Below are 18,287 nucleotides of genomic sequence, written 5' to 3' on the forward strand. Positions count from 1 at the left end.
TCACCAGGCGAAGAGTGGCTTGCTGTCCTCCTTGGAGAGCTCACACAGGCAGTTCAGCAGCAGCAGCGAGTCGCCCAGGAACTTGGGGGGCACAATGTCGATGACCAGCTTGCGCAGGGCAGCCGGGCTGCTGTGCAGCGGGTTAGCGCGCAGGTCGGGCCGCTGCTTCAGGATGCCGTAGGTGTTGATGAGGAACTCACTGAACACAGGGTGCACTTCACGGTTGTAGCCCAGCTTCTCCAGGCGTGCCATCAGCGTCAAGTAGCGGTGTGTCAGCTCCCGCAGCTTCTTCTCGTCCACAGAGCCGTCCAGGGACTTGATGGATGTCTGGGGACACAGCACACGGGCAGGTGGGATTGAATCACAGAGCCTGCCATGGGAAGCCAGGGTAGGGACAGTGACCAGATTTCTATAAAGGAAGCTTCACAGAGCGGGAAACAGGCCCAGAATCAAGCTCCCCCACCCCCCATGGCAAGTGAGCTGCCCAGTCTTCCCTCCAGCAGACAGTGTCAGGGACAAGAGCAGGGCCCCATCCCGGGTGAGGAGGAAGCCAACATGCTCTGTGGCCCCAGGGGCCACTCCTGAGACTATCCCAGGCCACAAAGCAGAGGTGCTCATGGCAGGGGCTCAGCACACCCCATGGTCTGTGTGCCTCGGACACCCGCGGCCTTGTCCAGGCTACAGCTGTATGGGTACCGCATGTGAAAGGGCATTGGGCCACCCGGTCTCCCCTCCCAGGGTAGAAAGGGGACCCCAGGGCAGGAAGGGGACCCCCATGGGGCAGGGAGACACACCTGCTTGATCTTATCAGGGATGTTGGACACTGTAAAGCCGTACAGCCGAGTCACCCCAGGGAAGACGTAGGCCAGGATGCGCCGATCCAGCTGGAAGGCAATCTCCCCCACGATGCGCCCGTCCTTCTCCGCGCTGGTGAAGCTCTGAATCTCTATAAGGGGATGGGGGAGGACAGTGAGGCAGGCTGGGGTGCCCCACACGAAGGGTCCAGGGCCACCCACCTTCCTCCTATCTGTGCTCCAGTGTCCATTTTAGGGGAAGAGCCGATTTGAGTGTGGCTCCTGCAGGATCCTGGTGAAGTCTGTGAGACCACTGGCACAGCCTCCCCAAGGGCCCTGGTCGTGATCATGGTGTGGGGTCCCCTCCTCCAGCCCCCACTGTGAGGATAAATACAAATTTAAAAGAAAACAGACTTTTCTGGTGCCAAAAAGGAAAGGACCCTTTCTCTCTTCTCTTTTCTTAATACGTTCCCTGGGAAAACTGGAATGCTAAGTCCTTGCTTCATTCTTCCCTTTGATGTGGACATAAATGTTTAAAAGCCTGTTTTACAGCCCACGATTGTTTTTCTTGTCTCCCCGTCACCAGATTGGGTGCGTCTGAAATTGAAAGACGCAAAGTGAGGAAAGGTGCCTGAGGGTTGGTCAGACACTTGGAGCTTGAGGGCCACAGGATGGGGAGTGGGCGCCTGGCAGTCCCTCTCCCAACCTGCTAGATGTGGGGGCAGAGGCCGGGGTGAGGATGTCAAGAAAGTGACCTTGTGGCCACTCAGGCAGCTGGAGCAGCTCCCAGCAAAGCCTTTGGGCCTCAAAGTTAAATCAGGGAGGGAGGGTCCTGGTGAGGCTCCGCCTGGACCTCCTGAGGTTTCCTCACCTGTCACTGTCCTGCAGTGGAGCTGCCCTTGACATCATTTACTCCTCCTGGGGTCACGGGCCCCACTTACAGACAAAGGAACAAAGGCCTGGGCGCACATTGCCTCAACAATCACTTCAGTGGTGTTTATTGAGATATAATTCACATACTATCAAATTCACTCTTTTGAACTATGCAATTCACAGAGTTGTACAACTATCACAACAATCTATTTCCAAAGCATTTTCATCACCAAAAAACCCCAAACTCCATACCCCTTAACAAGCCACTCACAATTCTACATACACACACACACACACACACACACACACACAGCCACTAATCTACTGTCTGTCCCTATAAATTTATCTATTCTGGACATGTCAACATGAATGGGATCACACAGTCTGTGGCCTTTTGTGTCTCGCTTCCATTCAGCATGATGTTCTCAAGGTCCATCCACGCTGTAGCATGAATCCGAACTTTACTCCTAATTAGAGCTGATTAAGATTCCAGTGCATGGACAGGGATGTGGGCTGTTCCTGCTTTTTGGTTATTATGAATAATGCTCCTATGAACATTCATATAAAAATTTTTGTGTAGACAAATGTTTCTAATTCTTTTGGTATATACCTAGGAATGGAATTGCTGGGACCCATGGTAACTGTATGTTTAACTTTTGAGGAACTGCCAGACTATTATCCACAGTGGGTTGCAATTTCTCCACATCCTCTCCAACAGGTTTTATTGTTCATCTTTTTTATTTTAGCCATCTATGTAGATATGAAGTATTTCATCGTGGTTTTCATTTGCATTCCCCTGAAAACTAATGATATGGAACATTTTTCACATGCTTCTTGGCCATTTGTATATCTTCTTTGGGGGAAATGTCTATTAAAGTTCTTTGCCCATTTTTTAAAAATTCATGTTCTCATTTCATAAATGCACCTGAGCAGCTTGGGCTTAGCTTTATACTTTCAGAACCTGCAGGAAGGCCCTGGGTGCTGGATAAAGTCACTCAACCACAGAAATGGATGTTAAAAAAAAAAGTCCAGGTGGGCAGCGAGGGCCCGCTGTCAGGCAGTGGAGGTCACTGTAGCCATGGAGGCTGGCCCTCTCTTTTTTTTTTAGTTGGTGTGCGGGAGGGTCCCGAGGTCACTCATACTGCAGGAGGGAGAAAAAGGGCTCAGCCCCCAGCTTCCCCCTGCCCTTCAGCAAGGTCAGCTCCGCCAAGCTTACGCATTCCAACACCTCGGCCTGCACCTGGCCCAGCAACGCACAGGTTACACACATGGTTCCGCCAGCAGATGGTCCACAACTATCACCTTCTGCCATCGCTCCAGGGTGTCTCTCTGGATTTCCAGGTCAGCCTTCCCATACTCCAGTGCATAGGAGGCAGACACTGTGGGGCCAGGCAGGTTTTCTTCCTTTAGGATGAGCATGCAGCCCAAGACAAGTTCCTGGGCCAGGGAGGGGCCAAACAGAGAGCCTTGGGAGTTTAGGCCCACAATGAAGTCAATCTTGCCAGCACACCTGGAATGGGAATGTCCAGGAAGCTGCAGATGCACTGTGCCTCCAGCTGCATCTGGGGATCCGCCATTGCTGCGTCCTCATGTGTCCAGGAGCTAGAGGGCGCTCTTTGCCCATTTTTAACTAGATTATCTTTTTACGTTGAGTTGCTAAAGTTCTTAGATAATCTGGGAATTATTCCTTGTCAGATACATGATTTACAAACATTTTCTCCCATTCGGCAGGTAGAATTTTCACTTTCTTGAAATTTGTTCTTTTGAAACACTAAATTTTTTTGGTTTTGTTTTTAATATATACTCTTTATTATATTTTCTCTATTACCATTTAGTCTCTTTAACCCCCCTCCACCCAGCAATCAACACCCCGTTATCCATGTCTATGAGTAATTTTTTTTTTTTTTTGCTCAATCCCTCCACCCCTTAACTTCCCCCACCAATAGCTGTCATCTGTTCTCCATCAATAGTCTATCTGTTTTGCTTGTTAGTTCAGTTTGTTAGAGTCCACATATGAGTGAAATCATATGGTATTTGTCTTTCTCTGACTGGGTTATTTAATTTAGAAGGTTCTCCAGGTCTATCCATACTGTTGTGAAGGGTAAAATGTTATTCTTTTTTTAAATAAAGTCCAATGTATATGTTTTTTCTTTTGCTGTTCAGGCTTTTGATGTCATTTCTAAGAATGTATTGCTAAATCCAAGGTCATAAGATTAACCTCTGTTTTCTTTTAAGAGTTTTATGGTTTTAGGTCTTTTAAGTCTTTGAACACTTTGAGTTAATTTTCATATGTGGATGTGGATATCCACTTGTCCCAGCACCATTTAGAGAAAGGACCATTCTTTCTTTATTTAATTGGTACTCTTGTCAAACATCAAACCTCTAAATGCATGAGTTTATTTCTGGACTCTCAATTCTATTCATTGATCTGTATAACTATCTTTATGGTTACCACACTGTCTTGATTACTGTAACTTTATAGTAAATTTTGAAATTGGAAAGTATGAGTCCTCCCATTTTGCTCTCCTTTTTTGAAATCCTTTTTACCTATTCTGAGTCCCTTGCATTTCCATATGAATTTTAGGTTAAGCTTGCTAATTTCTGCAAAGAAGCCAATTGGGATTTTGAGAGGGATTTATTTGAAATTTCTGGATCAATTTGGGAAGTTTTGCCATCTTAATGATACTGTCTTCCAATCCATGAACACAAAATGTTTTCCCATTTATTTAGTTCTTCTTTAATTTCTTTCAAAAATGTTTTGTAGTTTTCAGTGTACCCCTTCTCTAATCAAATTGCAAGGCTCCAGAAGTTACCCAGGAATTAAAGCTGAGAACCAGACACACTGCACAGAAATATGTTATGGCAGATGAGGGGTAGAAGAGCAGGATACAATGCCCCCCTTCTCTATCAATACATTCATCTCATCAGGAATCAGCTTCTCTCCCCACCTCCTCTTTCTCTAAAGCATAAATTAGGTGGAAAAAAACAAGCTACCCCGATCTATTCTAGAAATCGTGTATAGTTCAGCCTAGGTCTTCACCTAGCCAAAACTTATTCTTCAAAGAAAGAAAGACAATAAAATTGATAAACCTCTTTTACTACAGGAAAAAAAAGACAAGAATTACCACTATCAGAAATTAGAGATGGCATCATCACAGATCGTACAGGCATTAAAAGGATAATAACAGAATAGCAGGAATAACTTTATACCAATAAATTTGACGAATGAAATGAACCAAACAGTTAAAAGACAAAAACTTATTTTTGTAAAATGAACTACCAAAGCTTATTTTAAAAAGGAAAATAATTTGAACAGCTTTATATGAACTAAGGAAATTGAATTTGTGGAGGGGAAGTATTCCTACAAAGAAAATTCAAAGTTTAGTGGTAAATTTTACCAAACATGTAAAAAATAAATAATAGCAATTCAAGACAAACTCTTCTAGCTAATTAAAGAAAATGGAGCACTTTCTACCTCATTCATTGAGGTCAACATTAACCTCATATCAAAACCAGAATATGAAATTACAAGAAAACTATAGACCAATATCCCTCACAGACAGCAATAATTCTGAACAAAAATTTAGCAAATTGAATCTGACAATACAGAAAAGTATAACACATCATGACCAAGTGGGATTTATCTCAGGAATACAAAAGTGGTTTTAAAATTCAAAAATCAATCATTGTAATTTGCTATATCAACAGACTACAAATGAAAACCAAATGCTCATCACAATAGATGAAGAAAAAGCACTCAAAAACGTCCAACAACCATTTATGATAACTCTAAGCAAACTAAATTAAAAGGCAGTTCTTCAACCTGATGAAGGCATATACAAAAACCTTAGCTAATGTCATACTTAATGATGACAGACTGCATGCTTTCCCCCTAAATCAAGAAAAGAAATGACTGCCCACTGATACCATTTCTAGTCAACATTATTCCAGGGGCTCTAGCCAATGCAATAAGACAAGAAAAAATAAAAGGCATACAGATTAGAAATGAAAAAATAACCTTGTTTTTATTCACAATCGACACGATCATCCATCCTAAGGAATTTTTTTTTTAAGCTGCTAGAATGAATAATTAAGTTCAGTAAGGTTGCAGGACACATGGTTGCATATGTCAGGATTCTCCAGAGAAACAGAAACAGAAACAATATGTGTGTGTGCATGTGTGTGTTTGTTATAAACAACAAAGGCTCATGTTATCATGGAGACTGAAAAGTTTCAAGATCTGAAGGGTGAGCCAGCAAGCTAGTGGCCCAGGAGGACTGATTAATATAGTTCCAGTCTGTGTTCAGAGGTCTGAAAACCAAGAGAACCAATGGTGTGACTCCAGTCCAGAGAAGCAGGCAAGAGACCCAAGATGTTTCATTTGGAGTCCAAAGGCAGTCAAGCAGGAAGAGCTCAGCCTTTTTGTCCTATTTAGGCCTTCATCTGATTGGATAAGGGCCACCCACATTAAGGAGATCAATCTGCTTTACTCAGTATGTATTAGAAACAACATAGACACACACACAAAAAAAAATAGAACGAACTGAAGAATCAAGAAATAGACTAATACACATATGGACAACTGATTTTTGACAAAAGTGTCAAGTCAATTCAATGGAGAAAGGATAATCTTTTTAAATATTGGTGCTGAAAGAAGTGGATATCTAATGCAAATCTCATAACATATCCAAAAATTGACTTAAAATTGACCAAGAATCTAAATGTAAAACTTAAAACTATAAACTTTCTAGAAGGACATATCAGAGAAAATATTTATAATCTTGAGTTTGGCAAAGATTTCTTAAATAGGACACAAAAAGCATGAAACATATAAAAGAAAAAAGTCAATAAACCAGACTTCATTGAATTAGATTGTTTTGCTCTTCAAAAAACAGTTATGAAAATGGGAAAGCCACAAACTAGGAGACCATATTTGCAAAACATATACCCAAAAAAGAACATGTAGCCAGATTATATGAAGAATTCTTACAGCCCAATGACAAGATAAGCAACTCAAGTTTCTTTAAATGCGCAAAAAATTTGAACAGGCAGAGCAGCCCTTGACCCTGGACTCCCAGCCACACTCTCTCCCTGTGCTGGATGGATGGAGAAGCTATGCCCAACTGTCCACCCAGAACTTTCCTACCCAACTGCGGGCTACTGCACCGTGTGCCCACCTGGTACCCCACCCCCTGCCATACCGTTAAGGTAGTAGCTCCTCCTGGTCCTGTCCCCCGAGGGCAGGCTGTTCTCTGAGAAGCACACCTTTTTGGGCCGCACCATCTCCCGGGGCTCCAGCAGGGTCTTGTCCACCAGGGGGTCCTGCAAGGGGTTCAGGAGTGGGCAGAGCTTCCTGTCAGTGCTGCGAGGTGTGCGCAACTCCGTCGGGCTGAGGAAAGCCTTGAAGGGCACCTGGGAGGTGGTCGCACAGCCTGGGGAAGCATCATCCTCGCTGGAGAGGGGGGTGTGCGAGCACAGCAGGTCCTCCAGGGAGGGTGTCTGCAGCTGGGAGGGCACGTCAGGAACGCTGGTGAACCTTCCGATGTCTGGAACTGGGACAGGGAGGAAGGGGAGGAGAAATCAGGCTGATGTTCTGAAAACATCCCCAGAAGTGTAGAGGACACTTGAAGAACACTCGCAAGCCCCCCTACCAAGCTCTGACAACTGCTCCCTTTCCCCCTCTTCAGAGTCCCCTCCATTCCCCTCTGGAGAAGGTGAAGGATGTAGGTGCAATGACTGTGGGCCCCACCCCCGCCCAAGGAAGCCACCCACCTCAAGTTTCTGGACATGGTGAGCAAGTGTATCTTGATGGCTTCCACCCATCTGTGCATCCACACCCAATACAGAGTGACCTTTACTGCTTCCAATTTTACATAAATGGTATCAACCTATGCCTGTTTTACTCTGCAACATATCTCTTGCTACAGCATTATCGTTTCTGAGATTTATCCGTGTTGAGTCACTTGGTAGCTACCCGGTTAATTTAACCATTTCCTGGCACGTGTGCATGTGTACATACATGGGTACAGTGATTTTTTTTTAATCCAATGCCCTACTGCATGTGGGGCTGTTTCCAGGTTTTCTTGTAAAAGCAAAGCTGTGCTCAGTATCCCTTGACCCACCTCTTTGCTCACAGTGAGTACTTCTGTTGTCTACAGCTGGGCTCAGGTGTGTGTATGTTTAACTTTGTTTTCTACAGTAGCAGCGGCGGTCCCACACGTACCAGCAGCTTCTGGTCCCACCCCCTCATCACTCCGTGGTATGTGCAGACCAAGCTGACAATGACACATAGCTTTTCCCTAATCCGTGGTGATGTTGAACATCTCATGTATCCATAGGCCTCTCAGGTTTTCATTCTGTGAATTACCTATGTCTCTTCTTTGCTTTTTTTCGGGGGGCAGGGGGTTGGGTAGTCATTTTAAATTATTGGTAGTGTTCTTTTTGTACTCTGCATCTTAATTCCTTGTTAATGAAATATCTTCTTCCAGTGGGTGCCTTGCTAATATTTTAACCCTTTTTATGGTAACTCTTACCATATAGAACCTATCAATTCTTTTGTGATTTATGAAATCCCTTTCTACCTGTGTCATGACTGGTTTTCTCCTAGCAGTAAAACAAATGTATATATTTGAAAAAAACAGTTTAAGAGCTGTATTACAAAAATATATTAAATGTATTAAATCCTAAATGTGGCTATAGAGAAACCAACTAATCTATCCCCAGCAATGCTTTCCCCCAAAGAAATGTTCTACAGAAGGAAAGTGATCAGTGTGAGTCCTGCCTCCAGTCTGCCCACACAGCCAGCACAGCTAATCCTGGCAGCTCCCTCAGGGCCCCAGCCAATGGCATGGCCAGAAAGTGTCGATGAATATCTCCCAAGAATTCACAGCATGCGACATCAAAGTCCTCGGTCCTGAGTTCTTCCCCAGAGGAGAGTGGGGCCTTGTGCCCAGAAAGGGGGCTCTGTCCCAGCACTGGGGACCTGGGGAAGAGTGACATCTATGACCATCTTTAAAAAGACTTTTGTTGTGGTCAGCTAAGTTTGAGCTTTGCTTTAGCTTCTATTTAGTAAATTGCAATTCTCTCCTACTATTCCCAAGACTTCAATAAAGTTGTGTTAAACATTTTTTAAAAATTTAACCATCAATCAAGTCCAAAATGTAGGTATAATTTTAAACCAAATTATAATAAAACTATAAAGGAATAACAAGAGTCGACAGAAAACTCTGTCCCCTGAAAAATTAAAAGGATTATCCTGAGTAACAATCATGTCAAAAATAAAAAATAAAAATAGAAAAATATTTCTGAATAATCACTATTCAGAAATAATAAAAATCAGAGCATTACACTAAGATATCAGTACATTTAAAACTATATTAACATGAAATTAGTAACATAAGTGCTTTAATTACTTTTTAAAAATCAAAAAAATTAAACACTCAAATCAAGGTGTGGGAGGAACTCTTAAGGAAAGCAAAAGTTAAAAAATAATAAAAATGACAGCAGATATAAATTGGAAACAGCTCTATGGAAAGTCCAATAAGATAGCAAAACTGTGGAAGGCTACTTTACAGAAGGCATACAGGAATAAAATTGGAAATGGGAAAAATGATATAAGAATGACTAGGAAGGAAATGTTTAAATTATAAAAAATTCTATGCAATTGCATATTGACTGAAAATTTTGATAAAAGAAGAGATCTTCTGAAATTATTTTTAAATGACTCAATAAGAAGTAGAAAACCTAAACAGACAATAAGGAAAGAAGAAAAATCTAGAAGTTATAAAATAATTATGCTCTAAAGCAGCAATTTTCAACTGGTGTGCTGCAACCATTTTTAAAACAGGCCATACCTGACTATTTAGTCAAGGGCACTGACCTTTTTTCCCTTAGACTACCAAATGAAAAAATGACAGCAATCAACACAACAGTAGCCATCTGGTGTGAATGACTCAAAATCATACCTATTTTTTGGTGCGTGGTCCTTGAAAACCCAAGTGAAGGGGACAGCCCAACAGGAGCCCGACAGGGAGCCCTGACCCCCTTCCCCAGGAGCTGGCATGGCTGCCTTGCAATGCTGGGTGTGGGGCAGGTGCCAGCGGTGGCCCCTGCTCCCCGTGGGCGGAGTGCAGAGGTTGCAGCCTTCTGGGGAGCGTTCGGCAGTGTCCCTTTCAGCGTTTCACCCACTCACAGCCTTTGACCCAAAAATTTCCCAGGCAGTCACCCCTGCAGCAGGTCACAGAGGCATACATCAGGCTGTTTGTGGTCACAGAGCGCTGGAAGGATGCTCCCTGTCATGGAGTTGGGCTGAGGGACATGTGACCCTCACATGGGACAGTCTGCTCTCCAGCATTAAGTGTGTTTAGAGCTACAGAAGAGACCTGTGGGCAGTGAGATGGATGGTGGCGGGAAAGTCAAAGTGAAAGCAAAAAGATGCCTAGATATAAACACATAGAAAACTTCGGAGAGAAAGCCAAGCAAACTTTGACAGAGGCTGCCTTTGGGAGCGGGGCCAGGAGCCTGGCGCAGCCTTATATGTATGTCCTTTTGGGTATTTATGTTGTTGAATAAGTAAAACAGGTTTTTAAAGCACATCCTTTCTGAAGGCAGAGGCGGAGGGACTGTGGGCCACGTGAGCCACTGCTGTGAGGCTCCTTCTGTGCCAGACGCTGCTGCTTGTGCAGGAACTCTTGCTGGCTCCCCAGCTCCTGGGGCCCAGGCTGCTCCTGCAGCAGCTGAGGGTTGAGCTGGGCCTGGACTCAACAGCCAGAGCCCCAGCTGTGGGGATGACCCAGTCCAGAGCTGAGGCCCCTCCCTGAGGACAACCGGGCCCACGGGGACTTGGCCCATGCTCTGCACTGGGCTCTGAGACCTCTCTGTGGAAACTTGGTGGCCTCGGCTGACCAGGGGATGGAGCTTCTCTCGAGGCTGACATCAAGCAAGATCTGGACTTGCCCAGGGGCAAGGGTGCCACCTGTGACCCAGGAGACTCAGCTCTGACGTAGATGCTGACAAGGTTCCTTCTAGAAACAACCTGGCCTGAGCGAGGGTTTGCACCCTCCCAAAGCCCACCTTCCAAGCAGACAAGGCAGAGCATGAGGGAAGACCCCAGACCACCTGCCCACTGCTGACCACACTGCCGGCCTGGGCCCTGAGGGTCGGCCCAGCCTGACTCAGTCATCAGGATGAAGAAAAATGAAGCAGCGCAAGACACATGACTCAGCAGCTGTCACAGGCCGGTGAGACTTGTGGACAAGTCCTTGGCAGCCACTGCACATTGGTCATTCCTAGGGGTCTGAGAAGGCAGCATTGATCCTTACCAGGTTGTGACACTCAGGACACGACACTGCAAGGCCAGTCCCTCCTCAGCAAGCGCCAGTGACAAGCATGTGCCTTAGCCACTGTGCGAGCTCAGAACATGGGGCTGCAGTTGGCCCAGGCCTGGGGGCTAAGGGTTTCTTCAACTGTCCCTCCTAGTGCATCACTCTCTTCCCACCTTCCCCCGATGAGGACCCCATGCTTAGCTGAGCTCCCTCTTTAAGGTCCCCCTTGAGGTTCCAAGGTGCTCGGGTGCCATGAAGGACCCTCGCAGCCAAGGGCTTTGGGCCCATGAGCTCCGTGCAGCCACCACAGTCAGGAGGCAGATGCCTTCATATGCGCTGACCTTGCTCAAGGGAGGTGGCAGGTGTTCATGTGGACGCCGGGAAGTGACCATAGCCGACGCAGGGCCCAGCATCCACTCCCCTGGGGCATCCCGCTGGGGGACTTCAGAAACAGCCCCGTTGAAGGGCTCATCCTGTGACAGTAGGTCCGCAGGGCACCAGAGTGGCTGTCCGATCCAGGACGACAATACAGCAGGCTGGATGCATCCCCTGCCCCACCTGGCCAGGCAGTTGAGCGGGCCCATTTCCAAGAGCTCGCTTGGTCGCAGGGCTCCGTCCATGGTCCATGTCCAAACTGCCCATGCCCATCAACCACACCCCAAGACATACTTTCCATGTATGAGAAGGAATTTTTTCACAAAAATGGGTAAATCAGAACCAACTATTTTTGCAGCAAGTGATCAAAGACTTTTGTTTTTTCCTGTAAAAAGAATGTTGGAGGGGATGGTATGTGGTAAGCTGATTACAGCTCCGACCAAGCTCCCTTCTTCCCAGGGACCTGCACCCATCCCACCAGGTCCTCCTTCCACAGGTGGTCGCTTCCTGCCCTGGGCGCTGGCTCCACCACAGGACTCCTTTGGCATGTGAGCAGAGGAGAGACAGCAGAGCGTCGAAGCTGGTGTGGCTGGCAAACCTGCCGTGAGATGCCCAAGCCCGGGCGAGCTCACAGGCCCTGGGGGAGGAACACGTGCAGCGGTGCGAAGTGCCAACCTGGCTGGGCTAACCCCCGTGGGCATGGAGGTCCAGAGATCGCACACATCCTGTTTTAAGCCGCTGTGGCAGTGCTTATGTGCTCATCGCTGACTAATATACTTCCCAGCTCAAGTGGCTAACACACCACACCCCATTTTCCAGGCATGGGCTTACGGGCTCAGAGAGAAGGGCCTCACCTGAGGACACACAGTGGAATGAGCACCTGGGGCCTGAGAAAAGGAAAGGTGGCAGGGACCAGCATCTGCAGGAGCAGTTCCCCTCTCCCCGGCCTGCCTGGGGCCTCACCTGCAGTCCCAGGGGAGCAATCCTCAGGGTAGGCAGGTGCCTTGGGGAAGAGGAGGTCCCGGCCGCCACGGCCACAGCTCTCCTGACAGCTTTCGCTGAGGAGGCGCTTCAGCATCTGGTTCTCCTTGAGGAGCCGCACCTGCTTCTTCAGGTCGGCGTTCTCGCTCATGAGCCTGTTCATCAGCTCGTTTCCCTCAGCCATGGCCATGACTTCTTGCTCACGTGTGGGCCTTTCGCCCCATGGAGATGGAAATCCAGAGCCACAGACACCCCAGAAACGGCCCAGACCAGGGTTCCACGATGGCCTCACCTTCCGCGGCCTTGTGATGTCACTTTAAAGAAGCAGCAGCCTGCCCACCCCCACCCGCAGACTTCTGGGCTGTACCCATGATCGGGGGCACACACAGCAGACACCTCATACCACGGGGAGATGAGGGAAATGGGGCCAAGCAAAGTCTAGGTGGGGGACGTGAGATGCTCACAGGCGGGGGCCAGCCCCACCGAAGGAACACACAGGACCAGGCCTGAGGCAGGACAGTTCTGGCACCATCTAAGAACAGCCAGATTATTAGGCTGAGGGTTGTTGGGCCATCTAAACCATGGGAGTCTGCAGGCCCAGTGGGGCAACGCCTTCATTCTGAGTGACTGGTGCAGCTGCCTGCAACCCTGCCCCCGGGCTCCTGGCCCAGCGGCTTCCTGACTCCAGGCCCAGCCAGGCTCTAGGAGGCTGGCTGTCAGCCTGCCCGAATCTGTACAGGTGCCTGGCACCGTTGGCACACACACGTGAGGGAGGAAGAGGCAGCGAGGGCAGAGGAAGCCAAGCTTGGAGGCCCACAACAGTCCCAACCTCAGAAGCTCCAACAGCTCCAAAGGACCGGCAGTTGGAGGCCGCCTGCTGACCATACTGCCCTGGTGGGAAGAACCCAGGCAGCACGACCGTGTCCCTACACGGACAGTGCTGAGTGTCTGAACACTGACCATTACTAGGCCAAATGAAGACCCCTCCACCAGGGCACAGTTGCCATTTGGACCAATCACAGGCAGCTCTGTGGCTCACAGAGCCCTGCCAGAGCCCGACTGCAGCCCGCGTGCAGTCAGCTCAGCCTCTATGAAGCGCCCCCAACAGGACCACTCCATGAAGCTCTTCCCAGAGCTGCTCATCAGGTAACAGAGCTCTGTGCTATTTCCTGGCTCCAAAGGTCTTGGTTCTGCTTTTCCAAAGCCACGAGGCAACAGAAGGGTTGCCTCCTGACCCTCTCTCTAGAGAAGGAACATAGCACAGAAAAGGGAGCAGTATGTCCTCCATCCCTCTAGCTCCTGCGCTGGGCCCCCCACTCAGCATCAAAACACTCGGGGTACAGGTGGTGGGTCAGGTGTCTCCAGGCAGAACAAGGCCTTTGTTCCCCAGAGTGCCCAGTGCCTGTCATATGACTTCAAGGAATGCAAGCCCAAGTCAGGCTTTGTCAGAAGGAGGGCTTCTAAATCCCAAAGGTCCCCCACACTTCCCCCGGTGGCCTGGTTTCTGGGCCCACAGGCCCTCACATCAGAGGGCAGTGCCCCCTGGGGAAGGGTGTGGACGCTTCCAGGGCCCAAAACAGATGCCCACAGACCCTTCTATGGGCTCCTCCATTGCATTCAAATCCCATTTCTTTCCCAGGCCAAGAAAATGTTCTCGATACCAACAGGGGTGTCCAACCCTGTGGCATCTCTGGACCGCACTGGAAGAAGAGTTGTCTTGGGCCACACATTAAATACACAAACACTAACGAAACCTGATGACCAAAACAAAAAACAAAAAAAGGGTTTTAAGTAAATTTATGGTTTTGCATTGGGCTGCATTCATAGCCATCCTGGGCCACATGCGGCCCACAGACCGCAGGGTGGACTCCCCCGCCCCCCGCTAGCCCCTTCAGCCTCGGGCCTGTCAGCATTTTGCCAGGGTTCTGGTCACGATGCACTATGCTTTTGATACAGTCCTGGATTCAACTTGCTGACATGTTAAGTATTTACTATGTTGTGAGGGAAACTGTACTGTGTCTCCTTTTCTTGTAACATCTTGGTCTGGTTTTGCTGTCAAGGTCACACTGACCTTACAAGTTGCAAATTATTCCCTGCTTCTCTATTTTCTGGATATTTGTGTTAGTTTCTTTCTTTCTTTCTTGTCAGATAAAATTCACGAGTGAAACCATCTGGGCCTAGAGTTTTCCCTTGAGAAAGTTTTTAATTCAATTTGTTAAACAGATACAGTTACTTAAATTTTCCATTTCCTCTCATGTCCATCCAGGTCGCAATGGCCTTTGAAGGAATCTGCCCATGTCATTTATGTTGTGGAATACGGGCATTAAGTGGTCATGATATTGCCTTATCCCCTCCGCAGTCTTACGCCCTGAAGGAAAAATAGATTCGGCCAAGGCAGAAACCACAAAGGGAAAGTGGAGAAACCGCATTGGCAGGTCTTTGCAGCAGCAGGATGTATGGCAAACAGGACAAGTGGAGACTGTGATCCAGAGGGGAGGAGGCAGGCTCAGCAGGACAGGCTGGGCAGTTAGCTCAGACGGTGACCAGCCTGAAGAAGCAGGCCCTGGAAATGACCAGACCAGGTCAGCAGGCTCAAGAGGACAAGCTGGACAGCTGGCTTGATGTTTGCAGATTCTATAGTGATGCACATTTTTCATTCCTGATATAGGTTGTTTTCTTGCTTCATTAGCCTAGAGGCTTGTTAATTTTTCAAAGCATCAACTTTTGATTTCACTGGTCTTCTCTATGTTTTTTAATAGCATTTAACTTCTTTTTTTATCTATTATTTCCTTTCTTCTAATACTTCGGTTTTAAGATCCCTAAGGTGGATACTTAAATAATTGATTTTAGCCCTGGCTGGTGTGGCTCAGTGGATTGAGCACCAGCCTGCAAACAAAAAGGTTGCCGGTTTGATTCTCTGTCAGGGCACATGCCTGGGTTGCTGGCCAGGTCCCCAGTTGGGGGTGTGCAAGAGACAACAGATTGATGTTTCTCTCCCTCCCTTTTCCTCTCTCTGAAAATTAATAAAATCTTAAAAATAAATAAAATCATTGATTTTAAACTTTATTTACAGCACTAATAAGCATTTCTCTAGGCACTGCTTTAGCTACACCCCACAAACTTTCATGTCATGTATTTATTTTCATTCAGCTGGAAATATTTTCTAATTTTCCCTGTGCTTTAATTATGGATCATAGGTTATTTAGAAGTGTGTTGTTTAATTTTTCCAAATATTTGGGGTTTTCTGCATCTTTTTGTAATTTAATTCCACTGTGGTCATGCTTTCAGTCCTTTGGAATTCCTTGAGACTCATGACCCAGCACATTGCCAGTCCTAGTGAATGGTCCGTGAGCACCTGAAAAGAACGTTAGGCGAAGTGCTCTACGAATGCTGATTACTTCAGGTTGGTTGAAGATTGATTTTGTGTCTGTAATTCCTGAGACGAGTGATAAAATCTCCCACTTTGTGTATTTCTCCAATTCTCTCTTCAGTTCCATGAGTTTTTGCTTCATACACTTTGGAACTGTTATTAGGTGCATATACATTCAGGGCTGTTATATTTTCTTGATGTACTGACGCTCTTATCATTATTATAAGTCTATTTCTGGTACCATTCATTTTCCTGAAGTCTACTTTGGTATTAATATATGGCATCTTTGCTGGCTTATGGTTAGTGTTTTTGTTATATGTTTTCCTAAACTTTTACTCATATCCTTTGTTTTCTACTTAAAATTTCCTATGTACAGCATATATGGGCCATGCTTTTTCACTGTCAATGTGAGTGACCATCTCTGCCTTTTAAGTGGAGCACTTAGCCCTTTACAGTAAATAAAATGATTTAAACAGTTGGTACATTAATATTCTAGGGCTGCCATAACAACATACCACAGACTGTGGGCTTACACAACCTAAGTTTATTTGCTCACAGTTCTGGAAGCTCCAAGAACTGCACATCCAGCACAAGGTGTGGGCAGGGCTGGTTTCTCCAGAAGCCCCTCCCCTTGGCTTGGAAACAGCTGCCTTCATCCTGTGTCCCTAGATGGCCTTTCCTCGATGCCTGTGCATTCCTGGTGTGTCTCTTTCTCTCATAAAGACACCAGTCCTGTTGCAGTAGGGCCTCACCCTTAAGACCTCATTTAATTGTAATTATCTCCTTAAAAGCCTGGTCTCCTACTTTAGTCACATATGAACTTTGGAGGACAGGTCTGTCTGTAAGAGTTGGGTTTCAGTCTATTATCTTGTTTCCTACCTGTCCCATCTGTTCTTTGTTCTTTTTTCCTGCCTTCTCTTTATTTTACCTCCTTTCTTACCTCCTTGTCCTAGGGTTTGTAATAGGTTTCTTTTACTTACCACAGTCTACCTTTAAATAATATGCCACTTCCTAATGTACCACTTCAGGTACAAGGAAGGTAAGACCCCCACGGCAGTACATTCCCATCCTCCCCCAACACCTTTCCTGTTATTGGTGTCATACCTTTTACTTCTCCATACCTGGAAAACACCACTATTGCTTTCGCTTTTAAAAGTTAACTATATTTAAGGAAAAACTTTTCAATAACGCAGAGCAAAAGCCTTCTATTATTTCCCAGTCTTGCCATTTCTGGTGCTCTTCATTCTTTAGTGAGCACCAGTGTCTGTTACCACTTTCCTTCAGCCTGAACCTGAACATCTCTTACAGTGCAAGGATGCTGGAGAAGCCCTTCAGCTCTGGTTTGTTTTTCTTTCCTCTATGGGATTTTAAGGTGACCAGTTTTTTTCTTTTCCTTCCAGCACTTAGCCGCCATTCCACTCCCTTCTAGCTCATTATTCCTAATGAGAAGCTGGCCATCATCCGTATCTTTCTTCGCCTATGATATGTCTGTTTTTAAGACTTTTATTCATCATTGGTTTTATCGATTTGGTTATGAAGTGCTTTTTTGGTTTTGTTTTATTAAGGGGGCTCTGTGTGATTGTTCTATGTGTCTGCTGAGCTTCATGAATCTCTGGGCTTATGTATTTCATTATATTTGGAAGAATTTCAGCCATGATTACTTTGGAAGTTTTTCTGCCTCCTGACCACCCTCTCCCCACCCACCACCACCACCCCCCCGCCCGGCCCCGGAGACTCCAAGTATATGTATGTTAAACCTCTCAACAGAAGGTGAGGCAAAGGTAGGTTTACAGGTGTTTGTATGGGAAATAATACAATAATTAATAAATACTACAAGAATATTTTTGCATACTTATGACTATAAACCTACTTCTGCCCCACCCCGTGGATTACCCAACAGGTCACTGAGGTTTTAAGTCTACTGGCCAGTGCAGGGGTTTTACTGCTCACCTCACCTGCCTGGCCAGGGGCTGGCCCTGCTCCTCTTGCTTCCCAAGAACCAGGGGGAACACAGGTTCTCAGGGTCACTGCATCTCACAACCATACAAGGCCTGGCTGTGGGGCAGGTGATGGAGGCTGCCCCAACCAACCGGCTGTTCTTCATTTGTGTCAGCATGGGTCTCAGACACATCGCTGTCCCCATCATATGGAAACTAATGGCTGAATTATTGTCACTAGAGAAAACACTTAAGAAACTCTGAAGTGATCCATAATCACCCTCCTCCTCCTGTGGGAAGGGGGTCTCTGAATGGCACCAGAGTCCAAGTGAAAATGCCAGGCATCAAGGTCACACATCACTGAGGAGCCCAAGGTCAAGAAGTGCTCCCCAGCTGTACCTCGTGCTAAACGCCCCCTGCTGTCCAGAGCTGCCCCTGCAGACGCCATGCTGTGTGGGCTCTGCTATGACCAGGGGCGCCATGCGGTGGTGCTGTGAGAGCTGCCACAACCAGTGACACACGCGCCTTCTCCGCCACAGGGGCCGTCTTACACTGATCTTCCTCTCCACGGCCTCCTAGAAAGTCAGCACCAGGTCTGGAAGCCAGCGACAGCAAAGGAATGAGGCCCCCCGGC

At 46.8% G+C, this 18,287-nt stretch overlaps 1 protein-coding gene and 1 pseudogene across 1 annotated transcript; both read right to left on the minus strand.

Moving 5' to 3' along the window:
• On the minus strand, positions 1-12,530 carry SPATC1L (spermatogenesis and centriole associated 1 like). Its single transcript, XM_054576481.1, has 4 exons — positions 12,329-12,530; positions 6,869-7,219; positions 795-946; positions 1-327 (listed from the first exon to the last, which is right to left on the minus strand). Exons 1-4 carry the CDS (start codon positions 12,528-12,530, stop codon positions 1-3), a joined length of 1,032 nt encoding a protein of 343 aa, XP_054432456.1.
• On the minus strand, positions 2,800-3,244 carry LOC129072906 (adenine phosphoribosyltransferase-like; annotated as a pseudogene).
• Positions 12,531-18,287: the final 5,757 nt, after the last annotated feature.

This window comes from Pteronotus mesoamericanus, unplaced genomic scaffold, assembly GCF_021234165.1.
Source record: "Pteronotus mesoamericanus isolate MK-2021 breed Mesoamerican mustached bat unplaced genomic scaffold, CSHL_Meso_final contig_116, whole genome shotgun sequence".
Classification (NCBI taxonomy): domain Eukaryota; kingdom Metazoa; phylum Chordata; class Mammalia; order Chiroptera; family Mormoopidae; genus Pteronotus; species Pteronotus mesoamericanus.

Excerpts from the sequence above, each read along its gene's own strand:
- SPATC1L (XM_054576481.1), bottom strand. The coding sequence starts at position 12,530 with ATGGCTGAGGGAAACGAGCTGATGAACAGGCTCATGAGCGAGAACGCC. Across the intron at positions 7,220-12,328 it reads TTGCTCCCCTGGGACTGCAG|TTCCAGACATCGGAAGGTTC; the intron begins GTGAGGCCCCAG and ends TCCCTGTCCCAG. Across the intron at positions 947-6,868 it reads GAGGAGCTACTACCTTAACG|AGATTCAGAGCTTCACCAGC; the intron begins GTATGGCAGGGG and ends ATCCCCTTATAG.